The sequence below is a fragment of the Electrophorus electricus genome, chromosome 8 (assembly GCF_013358815.1).
Source record: "Electrophorus electricus isolate fEleEle1 chromosome 8, fEleEle1.pri, whole genome shotgun sequence".
NCBI classification, from domain to species: Eukaryota; Metazoa; Chordata; class Actinopteri; order Gymnotiformes; family Gymnotidae; genus Electrophorus; species Electrophorus electricus.
Genome location: NC_049542.1, coordinates 25,483,818 through 25,508,817, shown reverse-complemented (window position 1 = coordinate 25,508,817; position 25,000 = coordinate 25,483,818). Strand labels below are relative to the sequence as shown.

Genomic DNA, 25,000 nt, shown 5'->3' with positions numbered 1-25,000 from the left:
CAAACTAAACGTACATTTTGTATCTAAGTGAGATGTAATGACCAAACCAATCGCTGTGACGTTTGCTTTGTAGTTAGGCAGACATAATACAGTCGTCCAATCACAAAATAATCTGAAGGGATTTTTTGCTGTTTATTTGACTCAGGTACTTTCTTTTTCGTTTAAAAAATAAATTGTGTGGTTATTTTGCGTCTTGATGGAAAAATATGTAAGTTTAAATTAATTATGAGGCTTTATGACAAATTTATTACATTTTCCTAATATATTTTTCCTGTTTATGGTTTGTCAACGTAGCTAACTAGCTAGCTAGCAGCAGGGCCATAACCAGCTAGCTGTCTGTCTTTACTTACGATAAGGCATGTGCCGTCAGTTACCGTTGCATTATTTATATCTTTTTTGGCAAATAAATTACACGAATGTGTACTTATAATAACCAACTACACGACGTTTGTAAACGGCGGAAACGTAGCTATTCGTCTGCCTTCTCTCTAGCATAGTTTAGCAACGTCTGTCGGCCTAACGGCGTTAGCCAGCTGACATGGAACGTTGCGCGCGATTCTCTGCTCATGCAAAGAACACGACTAGACACCGCACGTGTGTCGTGCGTGAACTGTAGCGTTAATCACTCAGCTACGTTCACAAAGGAGGTACGAAGGACTTGGTCTTTAACCAAGCGGTTTTGGAAACAGTATGTGTATATTACGGGGTAGCATGACTATCGTGTGTGTGTGTGTGTGTGTGTGTGTATGTGTATGAACTGGTTTGACGATAGCTAGCTTAGCTAGCTATGTGACAAACGGAACGGTGTAGGACTTTAATATTTTGACGCGTGAACTAGCTGTGTGGCTAAGTAGCTAGCTGCCGTTTGTCAGTTTAGACCTGGCGCTCACTAACCGGCTAAGACCACGGATGTTGTGGCTATCTAATATCCGTGGGGTGTGTGTGTTGGATTGGCTGAGCCATGGCAATAGCAAGCCTTTCTATCCTTTCGGTATAGTAGTTGCTTGGCGGTTGATCTTACAGCAGCTCCGTCTGGCTGTATTTTGTGAATGGGAAAACTTGTTACGCTAATGAGAGCCTCAATTAGACACTAATTAACTGTACTCTGTTTATTTTTCTCATTCGAAGTTGTTTTCCCCCCTCCTGTCAATCCGTTCGATCTTGTATATTTGTAAAAATAGCTTAAAAATACAAATAGATTTATGGTATGGTTGAACTAGTACCCCACATCCCATAGACCTTATTTAGACATACAATTAAATAGTATTTGCACCACAGGCCTAAGTGTTAGAGTCGGATCAGGAAAGGGAAAAAGATAGAAAGAGAGAACAAATATTTTATTTGCTCTCTGTATAATGACAGAGAATACCTTAGTGGAAATAAAGTGTTTGTGGTGTGCAACCATACACATGGCTTAAATGGCAAAGTGTCATTCTTATTTAGGATAAATATATAAAAAGCCAAAAAACATACTAAGAATAATTTAGCCTAAGAGTTATTGTTGCACATAAGACTCCAATCTGTTGCAGTGGTTCATTTTGGTCATTCATATTTCATGTTACAAAAGATGTAGCACAAATTGAAGTATGGATTTGCACAGTTGCTTATGAGAAGCATAACACTTCAAAAAATTAAATCCCAAAGCTCTAAGTCTAGAGGGTCCTGAATGTGGTTTGTCCCTGCAGTGTGGTTAGCCCATGATGGAAGACCGATTAAAGACAGACACCTCATCTGGGGAGGGGGACACAGAGCCCAGCATGCTGCTCCAGAAGCTGAAGAGCAACATTTCGTAAGTCATCTTTTTCTTTCTTTCTTTTTTTTTTTTTTGACTGAATGTGTATGACAGTTAAAATCAGTGGGTTTCACTGTAGTTTCAATGAAGTTCTGTTCATTGTCCATCTATTATATAAAGAGATAGTTACATGGTTATTACAGTACATTTTATATATATACATTATATTAAATTCCAACATTTGTGTTTTAATTTTTGGGTCTTTTTCCACAGTAAGTCAGTGCAGAATAAAGTGGACACTATTTTGGTAAGTAGTCTGGTAAGTAAACTGGTAACAAAACTCTGCCTTCCCTAGTGGCTCTGTTGTGATAAATCTTACTCCTTCCCTTATGTGCCTCCTCAGAGAGATGTACAGCAGTTCTCAGACAACGACAAGCTCTACCTTTACTTGCAGCTGCCCTCAAGTCCAAGTGTAGGAGAGAAGAGGTGAGATTAAACACAGTTATACTGAGCTGCCAATGTGATAAGCAGTGGTAGTTCAGAAGGTTGCTGGTTCAAACCCCACCACTGCCAATTTGCCACTGTTAGGCCCCTGAGCAAAGTAAAGTTGTATTTATCATAATTGTTGTCATAATAGTAAGTTGCTTTGGATAAAGGTGTCAGCTAAATGCTGTAGTTGTAATTATCCTTGGGTTAATAGTTACACTTTTTAAATGTTAACAAAAGTTGTTCATTATAATTACTTATGCTCCATATTATTTTGGAGAAAGCACCAAGCCCTAAGATCATGGGTTTGATTCCAAGGGAGTGCATGTACAATAATACTAATAGGTTGTTCTGGATAGGTACTTGTGCCAAATACTGTAAGTGTAATGTTAGTTTTATTTTGTGTAGTAGTGATTCCAATTCGGTCAATACGGCCGACCAGCTACACACCTGCAGTTGGATTCGAAGTCACCTGGAGGAACATGCTGACACCTGCCTACCCAAGCAAGATGTTTACGAGACATACCGGTGATATATGCATTCAGTTTTTCATATGCCCTATATGCAGTTAACATATGATTATTGTGTTTATGGGGAGGTATGTGAAGGTGCAGGAATAATCAGTTAAATATTTTGTGTCCACCTAAAACAGAGTAGAAATTGTTCCAGGTCTTTAACAAACTATGATATTTTTATTGCTGGGTTGGTTATATTGGAGTAGGTCATGTGCAGAGCATGCGTACCCCAGGACCAGGATTAGAAGTCTTTAAGTGTTGTTTTCAACCTTCCAGGAAGCACTGTGAAAACCTGCAGCAAAGGCCTTTGAGTGCTGCAAACTTTGGCAAGATTATCAGAGACATCTTCCCAAATATCAAAGCCCGGAGGCTGGGGGGCAGAGGACAGTCCAAATATCCTTCAGCAGTCTCTGATTCTCACTCAGAAAAACACTTTCTAGCTATAGATCCAAATATATACAATAACAATATTGTCACTGAAGTTGTGTTCTAATGACGTCATTAACATGGAGGTAAAATGACTCATCTGAGATTCATGATTAATGACCAAAAGCAAACAAACCAATAATCAACCCAAGCACTCAGAAAAAGCAAACTGAAGAACAATTTCAGAATTCATTGTTTACCATTTTTGTTTCAGCTGTATTTTGTATGGCTGTGATTACAAGGTCTAAGTATACCTTATAACAAATGTTATGTCATCTGGTCATAAAGGCCTTGATTCATGGCTGCCATTATAGTTGCATTATGGGTTCTTGAAGGCTGACGTGTAAGTAGCTGTAGCAGTTTGCCTGTATTTACATGATATATCAGATTCAGCTGTAATTAATTGAATTTGACTGCAGAGTGTCTTAAGTGCTCTTCCTTGACCCTATTGGTGACACATATTGCTACAGTGGAATCAGAAGGAAGACGGTTTTAAATATGCCGTTATTACCCAATCTGGACCTTAAGAATGACCCGGTATGACCCCTCTTCTAACATCTCACAGAGCTGTTTTTCACCACAAAGTTGCACAAGTTCAGTTACGTGTTCAGGCACAATGGGATGTGGGCTGAGTAATTTAGATTCAAAGGTGTCTAACTTCTGAACCTGGCAAACAGCAATCACATTTCCTTATAATACATACTGCTATAAAATAAATGCTTTTCTAATTATTAATATAAAATATATTTATTATATTAATAATATTTCTAAATAAATGTAACTAGTTTTGTTATATTGCAAAAACAAACAACAGTTGCACAGATTGTATTGGCCAGTTTGCATATTGGTTGTTTTCACTTCTTTATCATGTTCATTTCTGCCAAATAACATAAAACCAAATGTAACAGTTTTATACTAAGTTTAAATCGTTTGGATATTTTTGTATTATTGTATTTTCTTATATAGAGCTTCACCCTCTTTTTGCTAATAGTAGCTCTGTGCACGAATGCGTTTCCCTGCAGTCAGAACTGACAGAGCTGGTGCAGACGTACAAGCAGGAGGTGACAGAGGCAGCGTGCGAGCTGATCTGTGACTGGGCCCAGAAGATTCTCAAACGCTCCTTCGACACCGTAGTGGAGATCGCGCGCTTCCTCGTCCAGGAGCACATCGTGAACCCACGATGCAGCCAGGCCGAGCTGGTCACCTCTGCTGCACTGGCTGGTACGTGGGGGGATGGAGTGTTTGTACATATCTACTGATCATTTTGCTAACGGTGAACGTGACAGTGACTCTGAAATCTGGTGTCACATCACATCACAGGAGGTCCAGCAAAACCACATAAGGTGATCAAAAAGACCCCAGTGACACCCAGAGCAGGCGGAGCTGAGGAAGACAGCAGTAGCCAAGATGCTAAGGTATTACACACCAGTGTAACGGCAGAAGATGGTGGGACTTGAATGTCATTGCAGGGAAAAGTAGCATGAAGGTCTCTGTCTATTTAACATATTGCAAATAAACGTATCCGTTGGCTGTTTCTAAAGCAGAAAGACAAAGATGGCACAGAGCAGGGGTCACCTAATAAGCTGCCACAGAGTGACAAACCTGCCAAAGTGATGGATCCATCACGGCCTGGGTGCCGGGACCAGCAGGTGGAGGCCCTGATGAAGAAGCTGCACCCACTGCTTCCAAAAGACGGCTCCGTTCAGGATAAATCCCAGCTCTCCATGCACTCATCCCCCCCAGCTTTCACACCAAATGACTCCAGCAGCGTCAAGATGACTGTTCCCATGGTCCCGGTGATGATCCTCTCCTACCCTGACAAGAACACCTCGGTCACGGCCTCCACCTCCGCCGCTCCGACACCGGTGGTCCAGAGAGCCCGGACAGCACCGCCCAAAAGGGGCTTTGACACACCTGCTGTTCCTGCGCGGCCAGGAACAGCCACCGCTGCCCCTGCTCCGCCTCTAAAACGGAAACGAGGTCGGCCCAGAAAGCCCCGGCCCGAAGAACTGGCAGCAACTACAGCAACAACAGCAGTAGTGACTCAGGGCCCCAACCCCACCCTACTTACCAGAGGCGTGATCCAGAAGGCGCTTTCATCCACAATGCCTGCCCCGTCATCACAGGTGATGGAGATCGTCTTGCAGGACCAGCGCAGCCTGCTCCTTTCCCCACAGGAGGTGGCGGACACAGAGTGCAGGGGTGTAATGGTGAAGTGCCAGCCTGCTGCTGACGCCCCTCCTGAGACCAGGCCCATCTTGCTCTTGCAGGGCGATGGCCAGCCCACGTACGAGGTCAGCCGCGCTATGGTCATCCAGCGGGCACCACTATCACGCGAGGGGCGGCCCACTGACCTGCCCGCCACTCAGACCACCACCTCGCACCTGCCTCCGGCCACTTTACATGAAGACCGAGGAGAGGTGGAGATCACTCTCACTCCAGTGGAGCCCCACGTTGACCCCTTGCTCACTGCAGCCACTATGTTTGGCCCCCGAGCTGGGGAGGGCCCGCAGCCTGAGGGCCTGTAGTGAGAGCAGCCATGGCCTCCAATGACCGACCTCTAACTTCCATGAGGGTCTGTGGCCTGTGCGCCTTGGTGTGTGTTGCCTTTTCAGTGTGTCTTCAGTGACTTGCATCCAAGCACGTCAAAACTGAGCTGTCATGTTACGGTTGAGTTTGGACTGCAGTTGTTCCACTGTGTCTCTTTGTTAAAGTAGCCTCGTATGCCACTGTCCGAAAGCTCCAGGGCCTTCACGCTGTCTGGCTTGATTTCTGTCTGCTCCCCCCGCAGGGCACTAAGTATGCTCGCCTGTCTCCTCTGATGAGTTGATTAGTAATGACAGGCATCAGTACTAGGTACAGAAATTGCATGACAGGTCTAACCATCTTTTGCTAAATTCTGTTAATCTTCCACTGCCAAGAGCCTTATGCCACACCCAGAAGGGTTTAAACAGACTGAATCAAGCAGAATGAAGAAGGTGAAAGCTCTGGAGTTCCAGGCTGTACTAGGCTAGCATTAAAACTATGGAATCATCAATGCAGTGGATTAATGTCCCTGCTGGTCTCCTTTAAACAGAGAATAAGTGATTTCCTGGTGACCATATGAGATTTTGTAATGTCTTTTATAAAAGACATTGGCACAATTCTGGACAGGATCCAACTGAATATGAAAAAAGGGAAAGAAGGTGGGTGTTTAACACTCTTTTAGTGCAAAGTGTTGTGGAAACATACAACGAATTTATCGAAGTATACTGATAAATAACAAAATAACAGAAATATGCCAAGAAGTTATCAAACTTGACTTATAAATGACACTGTCAGTCTAGGTCAGTTGTGCTGTGTGGTATAGAGATCATATGACTGTTTGGAGGGATGGGAGTGGGCACAATCATATGATAAGATGGCACAGTCAGTGCTAATGAACAATGCCGCGGTGATACCATGAGAGCCACAGGAGGACACATGGCCTTTTGACACCATAACAGTCTTTGCATGTTTGTCTTTATGGTTAAGAATGATGACCTTTAGGGGCTGCTTTGTGTTTTCCTAGTTGTTTAGATGACATGGAGTGGAATTACGGGTTTGTAACTTCAGGGTTCTGAGAGCTTATTTCTCCCTTTCTCCTCTCAATGGCTGGATGGGGGTTTTCCCCCCTCTGTTGTGTTCTTTTAGATGTTATTTCTTTTAATGGAAATTACAAAGATAAAAAATGATCTCTAGATCAAAGGATATATAGTTAATTGCCAAAAAAGTCAGACTTCAGAAGTTGATTTTAAATCATACGGTCCAGTTGACAGATTTGGGGAATCTCTTGCAGTCTGTTGTCCAAAAACATTAGCACTTACAATGTAAATAATTTATCTGTGAACCTCAGTAAAAGCAAACATGGTCTGGCCCAAGACCAGTGTTGGATTTAATAATATTAATGCTAGTAATAATAAGGTTGTGTAACAAGATAAACTAAACTGCAATGAACTTAAAGGGCAGATGAGGGCAGAGGATTAACTAAGACACGGTAGAAGTGTTCATTTACCATGTGCTAAGACGCACATTCACTGTGGGGTACTTGGCTCTTATTTGACGACTCTGCCAGATTGCCCAGTTCCAATTCAAACAAAAAAAACCTAAATCCTCTTTCCCTGGCCATTGAACTTGGGGGGCCTGTGCAGAAGTGTAATGTAATTTGTGCTAAGTGCTTGCAGTGAAGTCCTTAAGAAAAGGCAGCTATGTACACAATCAGATTAACTATTGAGGGAAGCTAATGCAATGAATTATGAATGACTAGAAGTGCTGGATTAGCTAATAAATTGATCTAATGTCTCCTAGTTAAATTATTCTAATTAGGCCTGTTTTCCTTACTAATAGGATGCATATCAATACAATTAATATATAAATATATAAAAATTTATATTTAGCAATATTAAAATGTGTAGATGTACTTTATTTGGGTAATGCATCTGATATGCACAAAATGTAAAAATTCCTGTTTTTTCTAAATTGGAGAAAGGAAAAAATAAAAACTGCTATTGAGCATCTTGGCAGGTATAGTTTTAACACAAACTGAACCTTCATCTGCAGGTGTTTGTTTCAGTTGAGTGTAGTTAAAATATGATGCATTGGATTATCAATCTGAAATGATTCCTTTAATCTGAGGTGGATTAAGCTTCAGTGGATGATCTCATATTCAGTGTTTATTGCAGCTGATGCCAGAGGACTTCTCTACCATTGTAAATGGATTCAGCTTTTTATTAACATTTTCAAAATGTCACGGTTTTGGCCACTACCACCAATGTTACTACATTAAAGCGCCTACAAGGTTGTGCAATGTGATTTTAAAGTCAACTCTAAATTTGGGATACCAGTGTAATTGTTGATGATTTATTCTTCCTTTGATATTGAAATGGTAATGTGGATGCAGTAATTTGATGCAGTGATGATCTCTGAAAGGTAAAGTAATAGGAATTTGTCCATTTAAACAGTTTATTATGAAGAAATTAATAGTATGTAACGAGCACTGGTATGGAACAGCCTCATAGAGGTCTGTGATACAGCGCACCTGCATTTTACTTCCTGTTCCAGTTTTCAAGTGTGGAAAAACTGGAACGAGAGCCAGAAATACACAACTGGCAAAGTAAAATTTTAAATATAGTTTAGAGAAACTACTTTGGAAGAATTTAGTTCACTAGTCTGTCCATATTGACAAGGTTAAAATGGTTACTTATTTAGAAACAATAATAACGGAAATAAAACAGATGATAATATATTATTAAAGCTCCAAAAACATTTACAGAATGTGATTACATGGCGGGTTTATGATTGTAGGAGTTCTGGTGCTCGAAAGAAAGAAAACGGGTTTACATATGATTGTAGTATGCAGTAATTTGATTTATCGCTGCCCAGACATGAACTGCATCATATACTTCTTCAAGGTGCTAATTTTTCATAAAGTCAACTAAATTTTCTAAACATCTGCATAAGATGTAAAACACAAAGGCAAGCTGCTTTCTTTTACCAGTACTTAACATGTTGAGGTTCATGAAGCAAAAATGAGGTTAAAAAATGTTTAGACTTCAGTATTAAACTTGTTGGGGTTTTTTTTTTGTTTGTTTGTTTTGTCTCTATCACATTGCTACTATGATTAATTTGTTCATTACTGACACTTGGACTATTATGTCTGTAGTTATTTTTAACAGTAGTAAGTTACATTTCTTTCCTTCATGCAACTACAATACAAACTGATGTGTTCAAAGAAAGCTTTAAAAGGGTTCCAAAATAAGACAAATTTACAAGTCAGGAATAGGTTTTCTTCCTGAGGCTGTTTACTGACATCTTGACCACATATGCTATCATGATATATTCCATACCTACAAACTGTGAAAGAAGGGATTACTGAGTATAGCAAAATGATTTGGTAGTAGCTAAGGAGGAGAGAGGAGGGTAACATCACAAAACACCAGCACAGGGCATCTTCTAGTCAGCTGTTTACAGTGGTTACTAGCAACACCCAAACTTTGGCCAATCAGTACCTTCTCGTTGTATAGACATTGTTTTTACCCCGTGACTTCAGTGTTCTTATGGTCCTTTGTGGACACACCAAAGTGGAAAAAGTCAGGGTTGAGGAATGACAAAGATAAGGGGACCCTATTAACACGAAGCAGTAATGTTTAGATTGTAGAGAGTCAAAGTTAGAAGATGGTGAGAAACTACTGTTGCAGTCAGGCAAGTTAAATAAACTAAAAAATCGGGTTGGTGGCCGTTCTGACTGTGAACTAAAGATGTCCAAAACTTTATGTTGCATGAAATCATGGCAAATTGAGTTCAGGTGTGCATGGTCATGAGAGGTCAGCAGTCAGTCATGTAAGACTGGCAGAGGGATCAGAGTGCTGACAGAAGGTGATGGCTGGGTCAGTCAGATATGACAGAACTCAGTGGCTGGCGGACAGGGTCCCAGGGAGGTTGTGGCAGAGAAGGGTACTGTAGAACATGAACTGTTCTGTAAGAGGTGGTATATGGCAAGAAGACAGCAGAGTACTGCATGTAAATCTATGGCAGATGAGCGGATGGTCTGTAATGGGGTCAGGGAGAGGATAGGCTTATATTGCCATGTACTACAGAAATTTTAATTGTTTTAGTTGTTTGTTGTACAGTATGATGAAGGACCACGGAGATAATTGGAAACATCTAGGCTTGACAGCTTAACTTAATGTGAGAAGCAGAGGTGAACACAGAGAAGCCACTACCCCCCTTTCCCCAGTCCTGGTCACACCAGCATATGAGTTATACAAGAAGCAGTAGTGAAATACCTCTAAAGCCAGGAAAAAAAAAAAACTCTTAAACTTCAACATCTCAACATAAAGGACTCACTGAAAATAAAACATCAGATTTGTTTAGAAACATTTGTTTAGATACAAATGTAATATGAAAACATTTTTGCCATTTCATGAATCTTATCAAAGGTCCTTAAATATATCTTGTGGTTTCATGGCCAAATTAAATTTTTTTTAATGACAAAAGCATGTGAAGTTTAGTATATTGTGCCTCATACACGCCAACGTGCTCTGAAAACATTTTTTTTTATTTGCAAAATCAGGATTAAACTTGTGAGCTTTTATTAGACCACGGCTTTCAAAAAAAAAAACCTGTTGCCCCTGCCTATAGACCAACACAACCGTACACTGAAACAACATATGTATGGTAAATATGGTCCCAACCCATTTTGTTGACATTATCACAAAGAGCTCCTTTCCTGCTAGTATCATGTATTGTTCAATTCAGATGTGTGATTTGCTTTGCCTCTGTGCTATTTATTCTCTTTTTGGACAATTTAAGTTTTATATGCGGTAAATGTTGATTTGTCAAAATGTCAATGATACGCTGTGAGCTTTACATGTTGCGTTTTTTGTGCTGTTTCATGTTTAAAGTAAACTGAGCACTGTTGCGGGTGTTTCTGCGCTGACCCCATGCATGTTTTGTGTAACCAATATGCACCAATCTATCATGTCCTGAGAATTTTTAATGCTCTCATCTTTAATTCTTAGTGGTCTATTTGAATATGTTTTGCACTTTAATTTTTTTTAAAGGTGTGAAGAGGAAGTTATCATTTGAAACCATAATTTGATTAAGTGCGGCACCTTATGCTTTTGTACCTTTACAGATATTAAGTCTGCATTTTTTCAAAGTTTTTATACATCATAGAGCTGTGCAGAAGTTAACACTCTTCCATATGAAATAGAACACAGTGACATGACATCTCTGAACGTGAGAAATATTTTCATAAGTCGGCACTAATAAATGTTTGATTCTTCACAATATATTAAAATCTTGTGTTTTATTTTTGTTCTCAAGTACAGTGTTCATCATTATTCAGCATAGAAATGTATCCCCAACTAGCCTGAATTCAAGACCTACATCTGCATGAAACATCTGGATACAGTTCTGCCAATCCCAAAGTGGCTATGACTGTAGCTCTGTGGTACACTATGCACAACCCATGAAATTAAGCCTAATTAAAGTATTGGTTTACCCAAGAAAAATTCTAACATGAGTGTAATCCCAGCACAGGACTATTTGTAATCTTAAGATGAGTTATATAATTAGACCAATAAAGACAAAGTGTATGCAGCAGTATTTCAATATAATTTACTGAGAAGTCGATAAATAAAAGCATAAAGTGATTAAGACATCAAGTGTCACAGAGAGCCCTTCACTAGATCTAAATAATCAGTCACATGGTTCACACTGGTTCATACCAAGGCAGATTTCACAGACTGGCTGTATTATGAAAAATGTCTCTAACATCAAATCCTTTTAGTACATAGTGACTTTTGTTATAATTAACATACAATTACTTTTCAGATTTAAATCACAATAATATTCATATTACAAGCACAAATAATTCCAAATGTAGTATGTTGCATGTAGATTTTATGCTGGACTGAGAGCACAGCCAAATCACTGGGTATTTAATTAGACCAGTATACATTTCTATGTTAAGACTTATAATCTAGGAATGTTACTGATTCAAATAATTAAATTTCAAAAAGTAACTCAAATTTTGGAACACTTTGAATATAGGCCCTCACCCTGACGCCGTCATCCTTATCATGGTCCTGGCTGGCATCACACAATGAACTGTAGGTCTGACCACCTTTCATTTATAAAGGTAGCTTCCACTTATATATACACATTTTTTATTCTATCCGATCAAGTTTGCTTATGCCAAACATTAACCACACTGTCAAGTGCAACAACTAACATTTTGGCAAATCTATTGTTATACTTGTTTGTCATGCAGGAAACATGTGCAGACACCTAACCTGTACTGGGTTATGTCTGTTTGGATTACAATGGCAGTCAAGGAACCTGAATGTATTGGCTTTAAAAATGTAAGTGGGGGCAGGGGGAGAGGAATAAAAGACGCTAGTACAGGTAACCCAGTCTTCACAGACACACAGACAGACACAAACCTTATTTCACCCTCCCACTGAATACCATGCTCTTTATCCAACAGCTCGTCCACTCAATGCACTCCCCATCTCCACTATAAGCTCAGAATTTTCAGAGACATTAATATATCATCTGTGTTTTGGACACATTCAGTTCTCTTGATATTCATTATAAAACACAAATAGAAATATATAGTTGAGTTAAACTTTGGGTTTTGGTTAATGGACAAAGCCTCTTAAGTTGGCTACAGACATAAGGGAGCAGGCTTATCAGCCACATGTGATGGGTGAAGAAGAAAAAAAACAAGGATGCGTTGTGGGTAAGGCAGCTTGGCATGGGAGTGTGGCAGGGTCAGGTTAGTGCGAGTGGGGTCTTTGTGTTTCAGTGGAAATTGCATATGAATGATAGCTTTAGTTGTTGGGCGAGAGAGAGCGAGAGAGAGATGTTTGGAGGCCCTGCTTTACAGAATAGAACAGTCACTCTCGTCCTTCTTCTCGCCATGCCGCTTTCGCCCCGTCTGCCTTCTCATCTGCAGGAACAAACACACAAACATGATTAACACACGGAGGAGTTAAAGTCTCAGCCTGGTTAGAGCATGAGATGCCAGCCTGAAAGCACTTCAGTGTAAAGCACACAGCAGCTGTTTGCAGGACCTGTGCAGGAGATGCATGGGGCTGCTGGGGCTGCTGATACTCTTCCTGCTGAAGCTGTCTGGCCAACTCCAGATCACTCAAAGGCCCCGGAGCCTCACCCTGCTCCTGCTGCAAAGATATGGCCACCAAGTAGTCCTAGACCACCCAATCACCACACAGAAACAGCACAGAAGCCTCAAAGTCAACTTAAAAAAAGGAAGTTTCCTGGCTTTAAATTGATTTAGCCCATGCTGCCATTAAATCAAATCAAGAATGAGTCATTAAATATTGTCTGAACAAAAGCAGGTTAAATAAATGAAACATACCAACACACCACCCATAAGCTGCTCCCCCAAGGCACCCAGCCAACTCACCTGGTTGATCTGTAGCTGCTGCTGCTGAGGAGGGGGCTGGCTGCTTGAGGAGCTCTTCTGAGCTGGGTTGCACAAGCGGAACTCTGAGTCACAGAAGTTGCAGTCACCCTCCACGTTGTGGAGACTCTCCCACACCACACTGTCCTCATTCAGGAAGCCCTGGTCTGTCACCAGCAGATACAGATGACCCTGTAAATTCACACAATTTTTTTGACAAATGAAAAATCTGAAAAGTTCCTCCATCATGTTTTTCCCCCTGTTCATGTAAATTTCACATGAAAACTGAAGTTTTAGAAAAAAACAGTGTGCTGTGTTGGTGAATGTGAGTGCTAAAGACTGGGCATTAGGACCCTATGGCATGTAGGAAGTCCCATGAGCACCTTGTGCTTGATCATGGTACTGAAGTGATTGTTCCTGAAGAAGACACTCAGCTCGCCCTCCCTCGCCGTGGTGTTGAGTTCACACAGGCCGTGATAGGACAGCTGCGTGGCTGTGGACTCCAGGAACTGCTCCGCCACCAAACCTGGTGAGACATGATAAGAGTCGCCGTCAGCAGAGCTTGGCACGATCGGAGTGAGCACAGGGCACCCCGCCCCTTTGCACTAATATCTCCATGTACAGCTCCTTCCTCTGGACGCTCCGATACCACCTGGTGCCTCCACCATCAGCCGTTAGAAACAGAAATTAGGTGAAAGTGGTGGTACATGAAGGCCACTTCACCCCAGCTTTCTTGCCTTCACTGACTTGACTGCTGTCTTCCGAGTGCTTGTACTCTATGATCTTCTCCACCAGCTGGTTGTAGCTGAGCTTTCCCACCGCTGAAACCACCTCTGGACTCTAGACAGGAGGAGTGTAAACAAGGCCATCAGCAGCATACGCCACCCAATTTACAGACATGTGCATTCAATTTGATACCTACAGGTGTTTGAAAAAATTGTTACCTACTGTAACAGTGCAGTATAACTTGCTTATGCCTGGCCCACACTGCAGGATAACTGGACCAATTTTGAGGCCAATTTGCTCTTCCAGCCATTACAAAAGGTTTGTGTACATCAGGGTAATCTTAAATGATGATCTTGGCAGATTATCCTGTGGTGTAGATTTCTACAAACCAAACTTCACTCCAAGCTAATACTAGTCCAGTTGGACCACCCCAATTGTGAATCATAAATATTAAACATGTTCAAGATTTATGATTCAGTATCCTATAGTGTGGGGTGGGCATCAGTTCTGTGGTGTATAACAATTTTGACATCATACTTGAAAGACCATCAATCAGTTAAAGTCAAGCTGAAGGGAACTTGTCAGTGTGTATGGAATAATTTGTAAGTTAAAGTCAAATTTATTTATATATTGCTTTTTACAACAGCCATTGGCACAAAGCAGCTTTACACATGTCTGAGTCCCAGGTGAGCAAGCCAAAGTCAGCAGTGGCAAGAAAAAAATCATGGTGACAAAATCAAGAACCAAGTGGACTATCAAGAAGGAGGATAAACGGGTTAAGGTGTGGCAACAGCATGACTGTATAACGTGTGCTCTATGACATACCACATCAGCCGACAAAGAAAGGAGTTAGGCAGCAATGTAGCGGTTCATGAGAAACTCCCCCAAGGATTTAAGAATCTGACCCACTGGTTTGAACTCGTTTATGTGCTTAATCTGAAAGTGTGTGGTGTGGTGAAAGTGTGGATTTTGATGATAGTATTTTGGTTTTTTTTGGTTTTTTTGTCAAGGATGAAAAATATTATGTGTGGGTTTTGACTTTTTCAACAATGGTTAGCATTTTGAAAATCCTGTTGTTGGAGCAACTTTGTGTCATACACTTTATATCACACTTTATGTCTAACCCTTCAAGCTACATGTAAGCTATTTACCTCATAAGCACATGAAACATTTCCACAACATGGATATTAAATGGTGTTTTCTAACCTGTGGGTCCACCAACCAGCCGTGGTAGAGTGGAATGTCAAGCAGGTCAAAGACGATGCACTCAGGGGTGTACTCAAAGTCTGTGACGCCTGTAAAGTGAATGTTGACATCCAGGCCTGTGGACAGCTTGGGCAGAACAGCCATGGCATCATTCATATTCTGAGAGGGACAGAGAGTGAGAGCCATGAGCACTTCCTCTTATTCTTCGTATCAGAAATAAACTTACAGCTTCTTGGTACCACCGCACCAAAATCAAACCCAGATTCCCTAGACCAGAAAGCATTCATTAGGAAACAAATCCCAAAGGACCCACTCCATCAACTGACCATGAAGGAAAAAAAAATCTGATCAAAATTAAAGACAACAAACAGGCAATGTAGAGAATCAGTTATCATCATAACCTGACCACTGAAACTGGAGAACACACAAACTGGCTGGTGAAAGTGGACAGAATCTATAACCAGTCAGGAAAAGTAGAAATTGAGATTCATTTTGTCCTTTCATGTGTTTTTTTTTTTGTGTTGTTGTTTTTTGTTTTTTAAAAACACCCCCACCCTCAAGATCTCATTTAAAATCAATCATATATAAAAGCCTCTTTGAATGTAAACCCACAAAGGCCTCCCAAGGCCTCCCAAGGCCGTACCCAGCCCCAATGACACTTAATGTACACCCAGTACCACTGGTTCCATACTGGCTTAACACACATTAACAGCAAACACTGGATTCAATTCCCTGTATTTATTGCACCACCCACTTCATATTCATATTCACCATCTAGGTGAGGGCATTTGGGGCTGAGATCAGAAGTTAAAAGGCTCCATTTGCAGTCTGTTTTTGCTCTCTCCCATCTTCCAGAATCATAGTGATTTTAAAGTCAATAAACATTCTGTTTTTGTTTAAGCCTTAAATCATATGTGGTCTCCCTTGTATTGCATTGCCCTGTCAATTGTCATGCGGTTGTAACAAAAGGTGAATAAAGGTTGGTAATGTGAACCAACAAACTGTACAGGTGTGACAACACATTTTACCTGTCAATAAAATTTGAAATTTGAATCAGAGACAGACAGGCAGAGAGCGAGAAAGAGGAGGAGAAATAGGCTGAAGTGAATACTGGACAGACTACTGATAAAAATACCACCGCACCCATATTGTCTCCAAGACAGTCCCCAGTCTTTACAACCTGCTGGTGAAGACAAACGTCCATGAGTTGTGCTGAACGGAAGGTCACAAATTACCTGATTTCTAGCACTCATCACAACTGATAAACAGGAGACTCAAACCCCTCACAACAGACAAATGCACAAACTCAGCACAGCATCTCAGAACTTCACTGCGAATGATGATGTCAACAGGATACAGCTTCAGGGGAAAAGTACTATAATTACACCTCAGATTCCAAAACAACAAAACCCATATGACCAAAAAGCAACGTATAAACAGATTTGCCACAGTGTTTCTAGCCTGCGCTCTGGGGAAATTTTAGTCTGTATATTTCAGTGTTTTCCTTGAAACAGGACCCCCCCCCCCCCCCACCTTCTTTTTTGAACATTCTCTTTTCCTTAGGCAAAGGAGAAATAAATCCATTCACCTACCTGCTGAAAATTTAGTTCCATGCCCTCTGCTTTCTCTCTTGGTTTTATGGATAATACACACTCACCTAAAACAAGAGAGGCAGAGGTACAATCAGTGCAAAAGGCTTGTGGAGGACAGAGCACTTCTGTAGGCCTCTCACATTCACATGTGGCCCTCCCATATACAATCCCCCTTGACTGGGCCTGCCATGCTAGGCACCTAAGAACAAGCAAAATAATACCCCACCCCAAACAACTGCACCCCTTATACAGGTCTTACAATCAAACTCCAAACAACTGCACCCATTATACAGGTCCTATAATCAAACCCAAAAAAACTGCACCCATTATACAGGTCCTATAATCAAACCCCAAACAACTGCACCCATTATACAGGTCCTATAATCAAACCCCAAACAACTGCACCCATTATACAGGTTTTATAATCAAACCCCAAACAACAAAAAAGGTATGTATTTTTGCATGTTTAATCCAAATGTTTTCAGAATGTCCCCATCACCCATAGTTTATTGTTCCAGTATACTTGTGTCATTATGTATAGTATGGTAAAACAATACCAAGGAAAGGAGCCCCTCTATGTTGGCAGACTACTGCTAGATCCTGAAGAAAGATGTTCCTGAGACCAAATGTAGGCAAAGCTCAAACACTAAATTTTGGAAGCAAGTTTGTATATATTTTAAGTGCAGCCTTATTTATGTAATTAGTTAATGTAATCATGTGAAAATACAATTAATGTAAAATGTAATTGCCCTGTCACTTCAGAATCATACATGATAAGAAAAAGTCCTCACCAATTCAAATTCAGCATAAAATATACTATAACAAGGCCTACCTATTTTAGTTTGGAAAGCAAAAAAGTCCAAAGATTTGAACACAATATGAGGAGGATTTTCTACAGTGTGCTGAGGTCATGCAGAACAAGCTTAACTGGACGCCTCTACTTGTTTTGCTGACAGGCACCACACGCCTTCTCAGAGTCAGCAGGCTTAGGAAATTACAGAATAATAACAACTAATCACACTCTGGATCTTAGAAATTAAATCACTAACCACTGGTCCACCCATTATACCAGTAAATCACACTCATAAAAGAGGAATGCTTAGGAACGTCTCTCCTAGGCTACAAGAATGATTCTGTTACATTAAAATGAAGTCACAGTGCGCACATAAATTAACAGATATTGCCACAATATAGGAATATGTAGATATAATACACCCATATAATGTTTTATTAAGAATAAAAACAAAAAAGCAAACAACCAAAATATACTAGACATTTAAGCCAAGTAAAATGGAGAAACCTGAATATTAAATGAAACTTCATTTCACACTTAAATCTCCTCAAAGGGAGCAAGATTTACAAACCGCTCTTCTGCACGGACGGAGGCTTCTTTCTTGATAACACAAACAAAACTGAACCTGTCCTCCCACTATCGGGTGGTGTCTGGAGTTCAAAAAGAAGCCAACATTTTCATGCTATGTAATGCTCTCACTCAGGACTTCCAGAGGTCATTGCTGAATTAAAAAATAACTGTCACAAATCCATTGGTGTGCAAAACTCAATTCAGACTTGACACTGGTGTGTAAACCTCCACTATTTAGACTTCACACCAAGAAAATGAAATTAAATAAATGAAAAAATAACAACCCAATAATCAAGCCAATCAATTAATTAATTAGCAAAACCAAAAGTCTAAAGCCTCTTACCCAGGTGAGCCATTAGCTCCTCTATAGTAACAACCTCTGTCTGAGCAGGTAACTTGGCCTGTCGACAAATCACAAACAAATCTTTATACATCTCCATATGATGTGTAGGAATGATATATATAGGTATACAAAATTAGTTTTTTTTAATATATATTTGCAAAATGGACACATACACACAGCTCAGAATGCTCATGTCCAATACAGCATGGACACACTGCACACCTTTAGACCCTATACTCTTCTTTTGAATATCTGGCAGTGTAGTGAAGGAAGACATCACGTTTACAGATAAACTCCTCAATAGAGAGGATGATGTGGAGTGGCTCACTTTTCCTCTCATAGTTAAATACTGTGACTATATACTGTGGCTTTTACAACCTGCAGCCACAAAAGAACGGTCCATCTGACAACTGTCACACATTACTTTGCCTCATCTGTGAGCTGGTCTTGACCCCAGCTGACTTCAGTTTAACATGGACGCCTGACTCTAAATACAGTTTAAACACAGTTTCACCATGGAGTTCAGCAGAGAGACAGGTTTATCTAAAAACAGCATCATAACCAAATTGAGCCTCTGTTACAGCTTCTGTAACCAACGTAGTCATTCTGTCATTACTACTCACTGACCACTTTAAAAACATGCTGGCATTCTCTCAGTGCTAGACAAATCGTCTGTAAGGTGGAGAGCTGAGCTGCTTACCTTCCACCGTAGGAACAGGATGTTCATGATGGCCAGAAGGGGGCAAGGGCCATTTTCACTCTGCGTGATAATGGGAGTCTTTGTTTCCTTCCAAGTGATCCACTTGACCAGGTAGAAAGACGGCATGGCTGGCCCTTGCGCCGTGGCCTGGGCGACCTGGGTACTCAGAGCATCAACACCTTGAGACGGAGTCCGGTCTGACCGATGCTCGCAGTCTACTGTGGAAGTCAAACACTCATCCACGGACACGCCATTCCCTTTAGAGGCATTCATAGTGGAGACAGACGGTGTCTCCTCTGGCAGGCTGCTCACTAAGGATGAGCTATTAGTGACCTCAGAACCATCTCTCTCAGACAAGCTTCTGCTGGTCACAGGGCTTGAACAGACTGTGCTGACTTCACTGTTGTCAGAGGAGGCTGAACTCATGAGAATTTGCTGGTATGGTAGAGCACTGCTATCCTCCTCGGCATGAGCAGTCCTCTCTTGTGAAGGCCTTTTGGGAGACTCTTGCATATCCACGACCCCTTCAGCTTGGACTTTCTTCTCACCTCCGTGAATTTTAGACGTGCTTCTGTCTCCCCCTTCACAAACCTCCTTATTATCAACTGTGTCTGACATGGCCTGAAGAAACTAATAATAAATGTTTATAAACATATATATATGTGTATATACATAGTCTTAATCACTGCACATCAACCTATTCCTTTAAGCTTAGGTGTGTCGCAGTGTCACTATATTACGCCCCTATATAATTCTATTAAAAAGTGTAAGTCTCAACACACTGACATCGTGTAGCAAACTGCTATTGGTAAAAAAAAAATGACTGCTACATAAAATACTGCATTTTATTCCCTAAATTATAATCCAATGCGATGTCATCTTGACATTTTCCCTGTTCTCTATCCAGTCAAAAATGAGAGAAGCTATTCGTTAACTTTAAATATTTACTTTTTTTAAATGATATTCAAAGCCGAACTGCTTAATATCCCAGATAGTTGTTTGATAATTTTCTCGTCGTGTCACTTTTATTCAGTGGAGAGTGATCAGAAAAGCCAGGCAGATGTCGGTATGTAAAGAATGGATGATGTTACAGCTGTTTCCCTTTTCTGGAACTGTGGGAGGAAATGATAATGACTAGAAATGAGCAAATACTGTCGGCTTTCCCGACAGTAAAACTTAATTAAAGCATTCAGTTACTTTTGAAAGACAAATTTAAAACAATCATAATTGTACGGAATGATTTAGAAAGCTAACCTAGTTACTTTCACAGCGGTTCCATTCTTAGGAGTACAGATGAACAGAGGCCTTAGCTACATACATGCATCAGTCTCTGAAACAGATTTTAAAAATTATAATCACTGAATAGCCTGGATTTGGCCTCTGTGACATACATTTTGCCTGAACACAAAAAGTAGCTGTGTGGTTTCCGTGTTTGTCCACGGTATGATACTTACTAGCTAATCGGCTAGCTAAGATAACCTAGCATAACTGGCAACTGAGGTGTGATCTTAAGTCAATTAGGCAGCTGGAAGTAACGAACCTAATGTTTCGGGAGCTAAAGCTGGTTTGGTCAGCTACTACAGAAAGTTAAATAAAACCCCCGTATTCGTGACTTCGTCTTTGTCCTGTGGGTTGCATCAACGGCTTCATTCGCTCTGAATTACCACAAACTGGCCACTTTGCCTAACAGAAGTTAACTTCGGCTAACGAGCATTAGCAACCGTAACTAATTTCGCTGACAGCGATGTACTCAGCATTAATTGTTTAATAACTCACCATGTCCGTCCGCCAAACGATGCAGACGGTGTCAGTCTGATACAAACGCAATTTTTGTAACTTGTCATCTTGAGTGTTGTCCTCCTAATAGGGGAAATGGAGACGACACACACTGTACCTCCGTCTTGCCTTTGCCGGTCTCATTTCCTGTATTTGTAAACAGCGATGTCATGGCATAAGAGCGAGAGAGAGAGGGAGGTTTAACATTTAAGCGTCCAGAAAAGAGAGTAGGCTCTAAATGAGAACAATGCAAAAAACCCAAACAAACAAAAACAACTAAAGATGCGTTCCTTACTTGCAAACTATGAGTTGTGAATAAATTATGTAAAGACGCATGACAGTGGTAACCTGCGACACCATCTTGTGTGTGGTGGGTAGAAATGCAGGTGCAAGTTTAAATTTCGGTGGAAACAAATTTAAACAGACGTGAGCAATCACGGCATTTTGTGGGTTTGTTTATTTGTTTTGAATAGCATGGTACAATTAGTATAGGCCTCCGTTTGTATACCATTGTGTTTGTCATTTTATTACTAATTTCCTTAGTTATTAGCTGATAAATTAAAGCAGGAAAAATTTAGGACTAATGCTGAATACTACTGGCTTACACCCATGCAGTCACAAAATCCGTTCAAACACATAAGTGCCTTATTGCAAAATCCAATAATCTCTCTCTCTCTCTCTCTCTCTCTCTCTCTCTCTCTCTCTCTCTCTCTCTCTCTCTCTCTCCAAAATGGAGGATGTGAAAACTAATGCAACATAAAATTGTATTTTTTTCATTTCTTGGTGCTCAAGCATAATAGCACGTGGCTTTTTACTGTTCATCCTACAAAGCAAACTAATTGTATAAAACAATTAATAAGGTCTGGTTAAATTAGAGGAAACGGCGTTGCCTTTTCTTGACACAATAGTGCCACTCCCACTTGAGAGGATAATCTGTGCACCTGTCTCTTGGGTTCTGCGTTAGACTGCGTTAGACTGCGTAGGCTGGTAAGGAGCGGAGAGAGTAGGGGGTCGACGCTGAGCCTTGACTGGAGTATTGGGTGTGGTAGGTTGACATAGGCAAGCCGGCAAGAAGACGATCACAAAGGCAAGTCCCGGTGTTTCATTTAACAAGGATCCCCAAAAAGGTATTCATTAGTTTAACATTTAGGTAATTTAATATGACTTGTCTTACACATCTCTTTTGCTGTGACCATGCTTTGGCCATTTTTTTTGCAAAGCTTTGTCAAATGCTGTATGACGTAGCGTATTTGTAGGTTTTACGCATTGAGCTCCCCTATATCTTTGCGAAAATGTGGGCCGTTTTTTTTATCTGCTAAAATTCTACACACTAGGAATGTTTGTGGTTGAACATTTAAACCTGTGCGTAGTCAACAGCCCATGTCACTGCCCGAGTTTTGCTGTTCATAATTTTGTGTGGGTTTAAGGATGCGCTTAGCAAACGGTGTTCCAATAATGGCCCGCTTGGTCGTATGACTCGCTCTTATAATAGTCTCATGGGCTATTTTTTGAAGTGAATACCTAAAACAGAAGACACATCGCAACGCTGTCTATTTGGTTATAATTAGCCAGGGGCAGTCAGTTAGGTAGTTAGCTAGCTGTCGTATAGCCAAATGATCCAAATACGGTCATAGATTAACCAGTTTTTCTGTGCATGCTGCTTAGCCTGCATGTCTTGGCAAAACATCTGAATATAATCGAATAACAGTGTGATGCTATTTTATGAACCTCAACATTACTGAGGAAAAAACGAATTGAAGAGTGATGGGGTATAGCCAGTAGTTTCCTACAGAATCTGTGCGCCAGGGTGCAATTCTGCATTTTTCTTTTTTGGTACAACCTAATAATAATATGATGATGATGATGATGATGATGCATGATGAAGCAAATCGCATATAGTTTTTGCACCGTTGCACCTCGACTACATGTTTATTTTCTGTCATCCCTTTTTGGATCTCAGCCTAGACTTTTATTAATTAAATACATCTTTATTAACCACACACACCCTTTCTGAAATTCATGACAGAAAAAATTTCAGTTCCATCACTATGAAGTAGTCTTGGTGCCTTTTTAAAATCTATTTTATTTTAATACAGAGAGCACAATGCTGGAGATAACTAGCAGCCAGTACGACTCCTTCCTGTTTTGGAGACAGCCTATCCCATCTCTGGACCTGTCAGAGTTGGAGGATCTCGGCTTTTCGGAACCGAAGTCCAAGGAGAGCCTGCACGGGAAGAGCTCCCCAAAGTCTCCAGCGCTAGAAGATGAAGATCTGGAGTTCTCTGAATTCTCAACCTTTAACTACTGGAAAGAGCCCATTGCTAGTATTGACACCTTGGATTTCAATCTGCTACTGTGAGCCATTGTATCAAGTGCCAGTTCACGACCCTCGACATGTTTTCAAATCATCATGCTCTGTATGTTTTGTGGCTCAGTATGATGAATTGTTGGCTTACTGAAGTCATGTATTTCAGCCTCTCTTCTTCTTTTTTTTTTTTTAAATCTTGCATGTTACATCGCTTAGTAAAAGAAAAAAAATAAGGAGAAGCAAATACATTTGTTATTGGTGAAAGTTTAAAAATACAAGATCATGTGATGTCTTAATGAAGAGCACTGGTGCACAATATTCTGATAAGTAATCAGATTATTCATGATGTTATACAGTTCAGTGTCATAGTTTAAACATGGTAGAGGCTGACCAGCATCTAAAAATCAGTGACTCGAAACCTAAATTATTGGTCTAGTATTTATTTAATATTTTCTCAGCTAAGTATTCTTAATCTAGTAATAATCAATTCGAGTAAATTTACCAAAAATCAACAGTGTAAATATGAAACTACTACATCAACACAATTAAGAAATGGTAAAAATACTGGTTGCTGGATCACTTACTTCTGTTATTCTATTATTATTATTCCATTTTGATCATGTTATTCTCATCCTTTTAAATGAATAAAGAGCTTTACATAATCTAAAACAAAGATGTTTCAAGTGTTCTGTTTTAGTAGGTAAAGGGATCAGGCTGACATCATACAGTGGCTCGAAATCTTGCATGAATCCATTTTAAACAATTTGACATTTGAACTTTTAAATATTTTCACGCTCATTTATCATATATCCCTTTCAAATTATTGACTATACACTGCGGTGCTGAGATTACATTTAGACAGAACAATATATACCTGAATATTTAAATTCCATTTAATTACAAATAATAAACATTTAAACAACCATGCAGAATTGAAAAATGTGACTGTAAAGTGAATGTTTGTATACAGACAATAGTCTATCTTATGATTTCCAGCTATAATATATTATCACAGCATTCAGAATTAAGTCAAGCTAAAGAGGACTCTGGAGGAGGGGGCAGAGAGAGGACATACTTAATGTGCTTCATGAAGGTTGAAATATATCAAATAAAAGTGCAGTCTGAGGTTTACATAGAACCTATTATAAATGCCCGTACACTTAAAATCAGGAGCAATCAGATTTCTGAGCAACATGATGTAAATGGTAGTCCAATGTAGCTTTTATGAGGCATAGAAAACAATTTCTTACACATCAACTGCTGCAGTATTAAAAAGAATAAACGTGCGGTGACACAACACTCTATGTAGAGATTAGGTGTATTCGAAGGCCCCTAGTAGTTCCTTGCAAATTGGAACTACATGGGGAATTATAAAGGACATCCCAAACCATAGGTGATGCAAATGTTCGGAACATAAAACTGTATAGGAAGTAATGTAATAAACAGAGTTCTCTTGTGGCTGTCAGTACTATTAATATTCCATCATCATCCCCCCCCCCCCCCCCCCCCCCCGAAAACTATCGTTGGAGTGTAAAATACCTTCTTCAGAGAATTAGCCAAAACATCCCAGAAACAAATTTAGCTTGACTTTTACCTAGTTAGCTAATAATTATGAGGTAAATATAAGATATATCAAACTGTTCAGCCAGCATCAAGCAGGTATTCATTCCACATGTAAAATATAGGGCTGGTGTTACATAGACGCTGTTCAGTAGTTTGCCAGTCACATCAACCATTTCTTCTGCGTGTGCAACGCAGGGCATGCCGAATGAAGGGATCTAGCTAAGCAACTGTAGTGCCCTTGACCCACATCATGTGATTAGTGTGTAGGGAGTGTGTAGGACAACAGTGCCTAGTGACCATGTGGAATGGGATGCA

The 25,000-nt window shown here is 40.3% G+C and overlaps 3 protein-coding genes across 11 annotated transcripts; 2 read left to right on the top strand and 1 right to left on the bottom strand.

Annotated features, from left to right (window-relative positions):
• The first annotated feature begins 101 nt into the window (after nucleotides 1-101).
• rfx5 (regulatory factor X, 5) lies at nucleotides 102-10,630 on the top strand. 5 transcript variants are annotated; one of them, XM_027018940.2, is made up of 10 exons: nucleotides 102-145; nucleotides 1,686-1,789; nucleotides 2,006-2,039; nucleotides 2,136-2,218; nucleotides 2,627-2,746; nucleotides 3,010-3,126; nucleotides 3,618-3,696; nucleotides 4,182-4,380; nucleotides 4,480-4,574; nucleotides 4,701-10,630. In XM_027018940.2, the coding sequence occupies exons 2-10, from the start codon at nucleotides 1,698-1,700 to the stop codon at nucleotides 5,685-5,687; spliced, it is 1,806 nt and encodes a 601-aa protein (XP_026874741.2). In that variant the 5' UTR covers nucleotides 102-145; nucleotides 1,686-1,697; the 3' UTR covers nucleotides 5,688-10,630. The 5 variants fall into 5 exon arrangements, with proteins under 5 accessions (XP_026874741.2, XP_026874744.2, XP_026874743.2 ...); XM_027018943.2 differs by having other exon boundaries at nucleotides 121-208; nucleotides 2,630-2,746; XM_027018942.2 differs by having other exon boundaries at nucleotides 121-208; nucleotides 4,704-10,630.
• Nucleotides 10,631-10,972: 342 nt separating this feature from the next.
• mindy1 (MINDY lysine 48 deubiquitinase 1) lies at nucleotides 10,973-21,160 on the bottom strand. 3 transcript variants are annotated; one of them, XM_027018944.2, is made up of 12 exons: nucleotides 21,110-21,160; nucleotides 20,815-20,961; nucleotides 20,293-20,368; nucleotides 19,039-20,150; nucleotides 18,339-18,396; nucleotides 16,633-16,697; nucleotides 15,041-15,199; nucleotides 13,846-13,948; nucleotides 13,492-13,634; nucleotides 13,112-13,300; nucleotides 12,759-12,893; nucleotides 10,973-12,634 (listed from the first exon to the last, which is right to left on the bottom strand). In XM_027018944.2, exons 4-12 carry the CDS (start codon nucleotides 19,654-19,656, stop codon nucleotides 12,566-12,568), a joined length of 1,539 nt encoding a protein of 512 aa, XP_026874745.2. In that variant the 5' UTR covers nucleotides 19,657-20,150; nucleotides 20,293-20,368; nucleotides 20,815-20,961; nucleotides 21,110-21,160; the 3' UTR covers nucleotides 10,973-12,565. The 3 variants fall into 3 exon arrangements, with proteins under 3 accessions (XP_026874745.2, XP_026874748.2, XP_026874747.2); XM_027018947.2 differs by having other exon boundaries at nucleotides 19,039-19,668; nucleotides 19,987-20,150; nucleotides 20,815-21,124; XM_027018946.2 differs by lacking the exon at nucleotides 20,293-20,368 and having other exon boundaries at nucleotides 20,815-21,124.
• Nucleotides 21,161-21,745: 585 nt separating this feature from the next.
• Nucleotides 21,746-23,795, top strand: mllt11 (MLLT11 transcription factor 7 cofactor). Of its 3 annotated transcripts, none has more exons than XM_027018937.2 (2): nucleotides 21,746-21,964; nucleotides 22,911-23,795. In XM_027018937.2, exon 2 carries the CDS (start codon nucleotides 22,919-22,921, stop codon nucleotides 23,171-23,173), a length of 255 nt encoding a protein of 84 aa, XP_026874738.2. In that variant the 5' UTR covers nucleotides 21,746-21,964; nucleotides 22,911-22,918; the 3' UTR covers nucleotides 23,174-23,795. The 3 variants fall into 3 exon arrangements, with proteins under 3 accessions (XP_026874738.2, XP_026874739.2, XP_026874737.2); XM_027018938.2 differs by having other exon boundaries at nucleotides 21,747-21,901; XM_027018936.2 differs by having other exon boundaries at nucleotides 21,752-21,941.
• The last annotated feature ends 1,205 nt before the right edge of the window (nucleotides 23,796-25,000 follow it).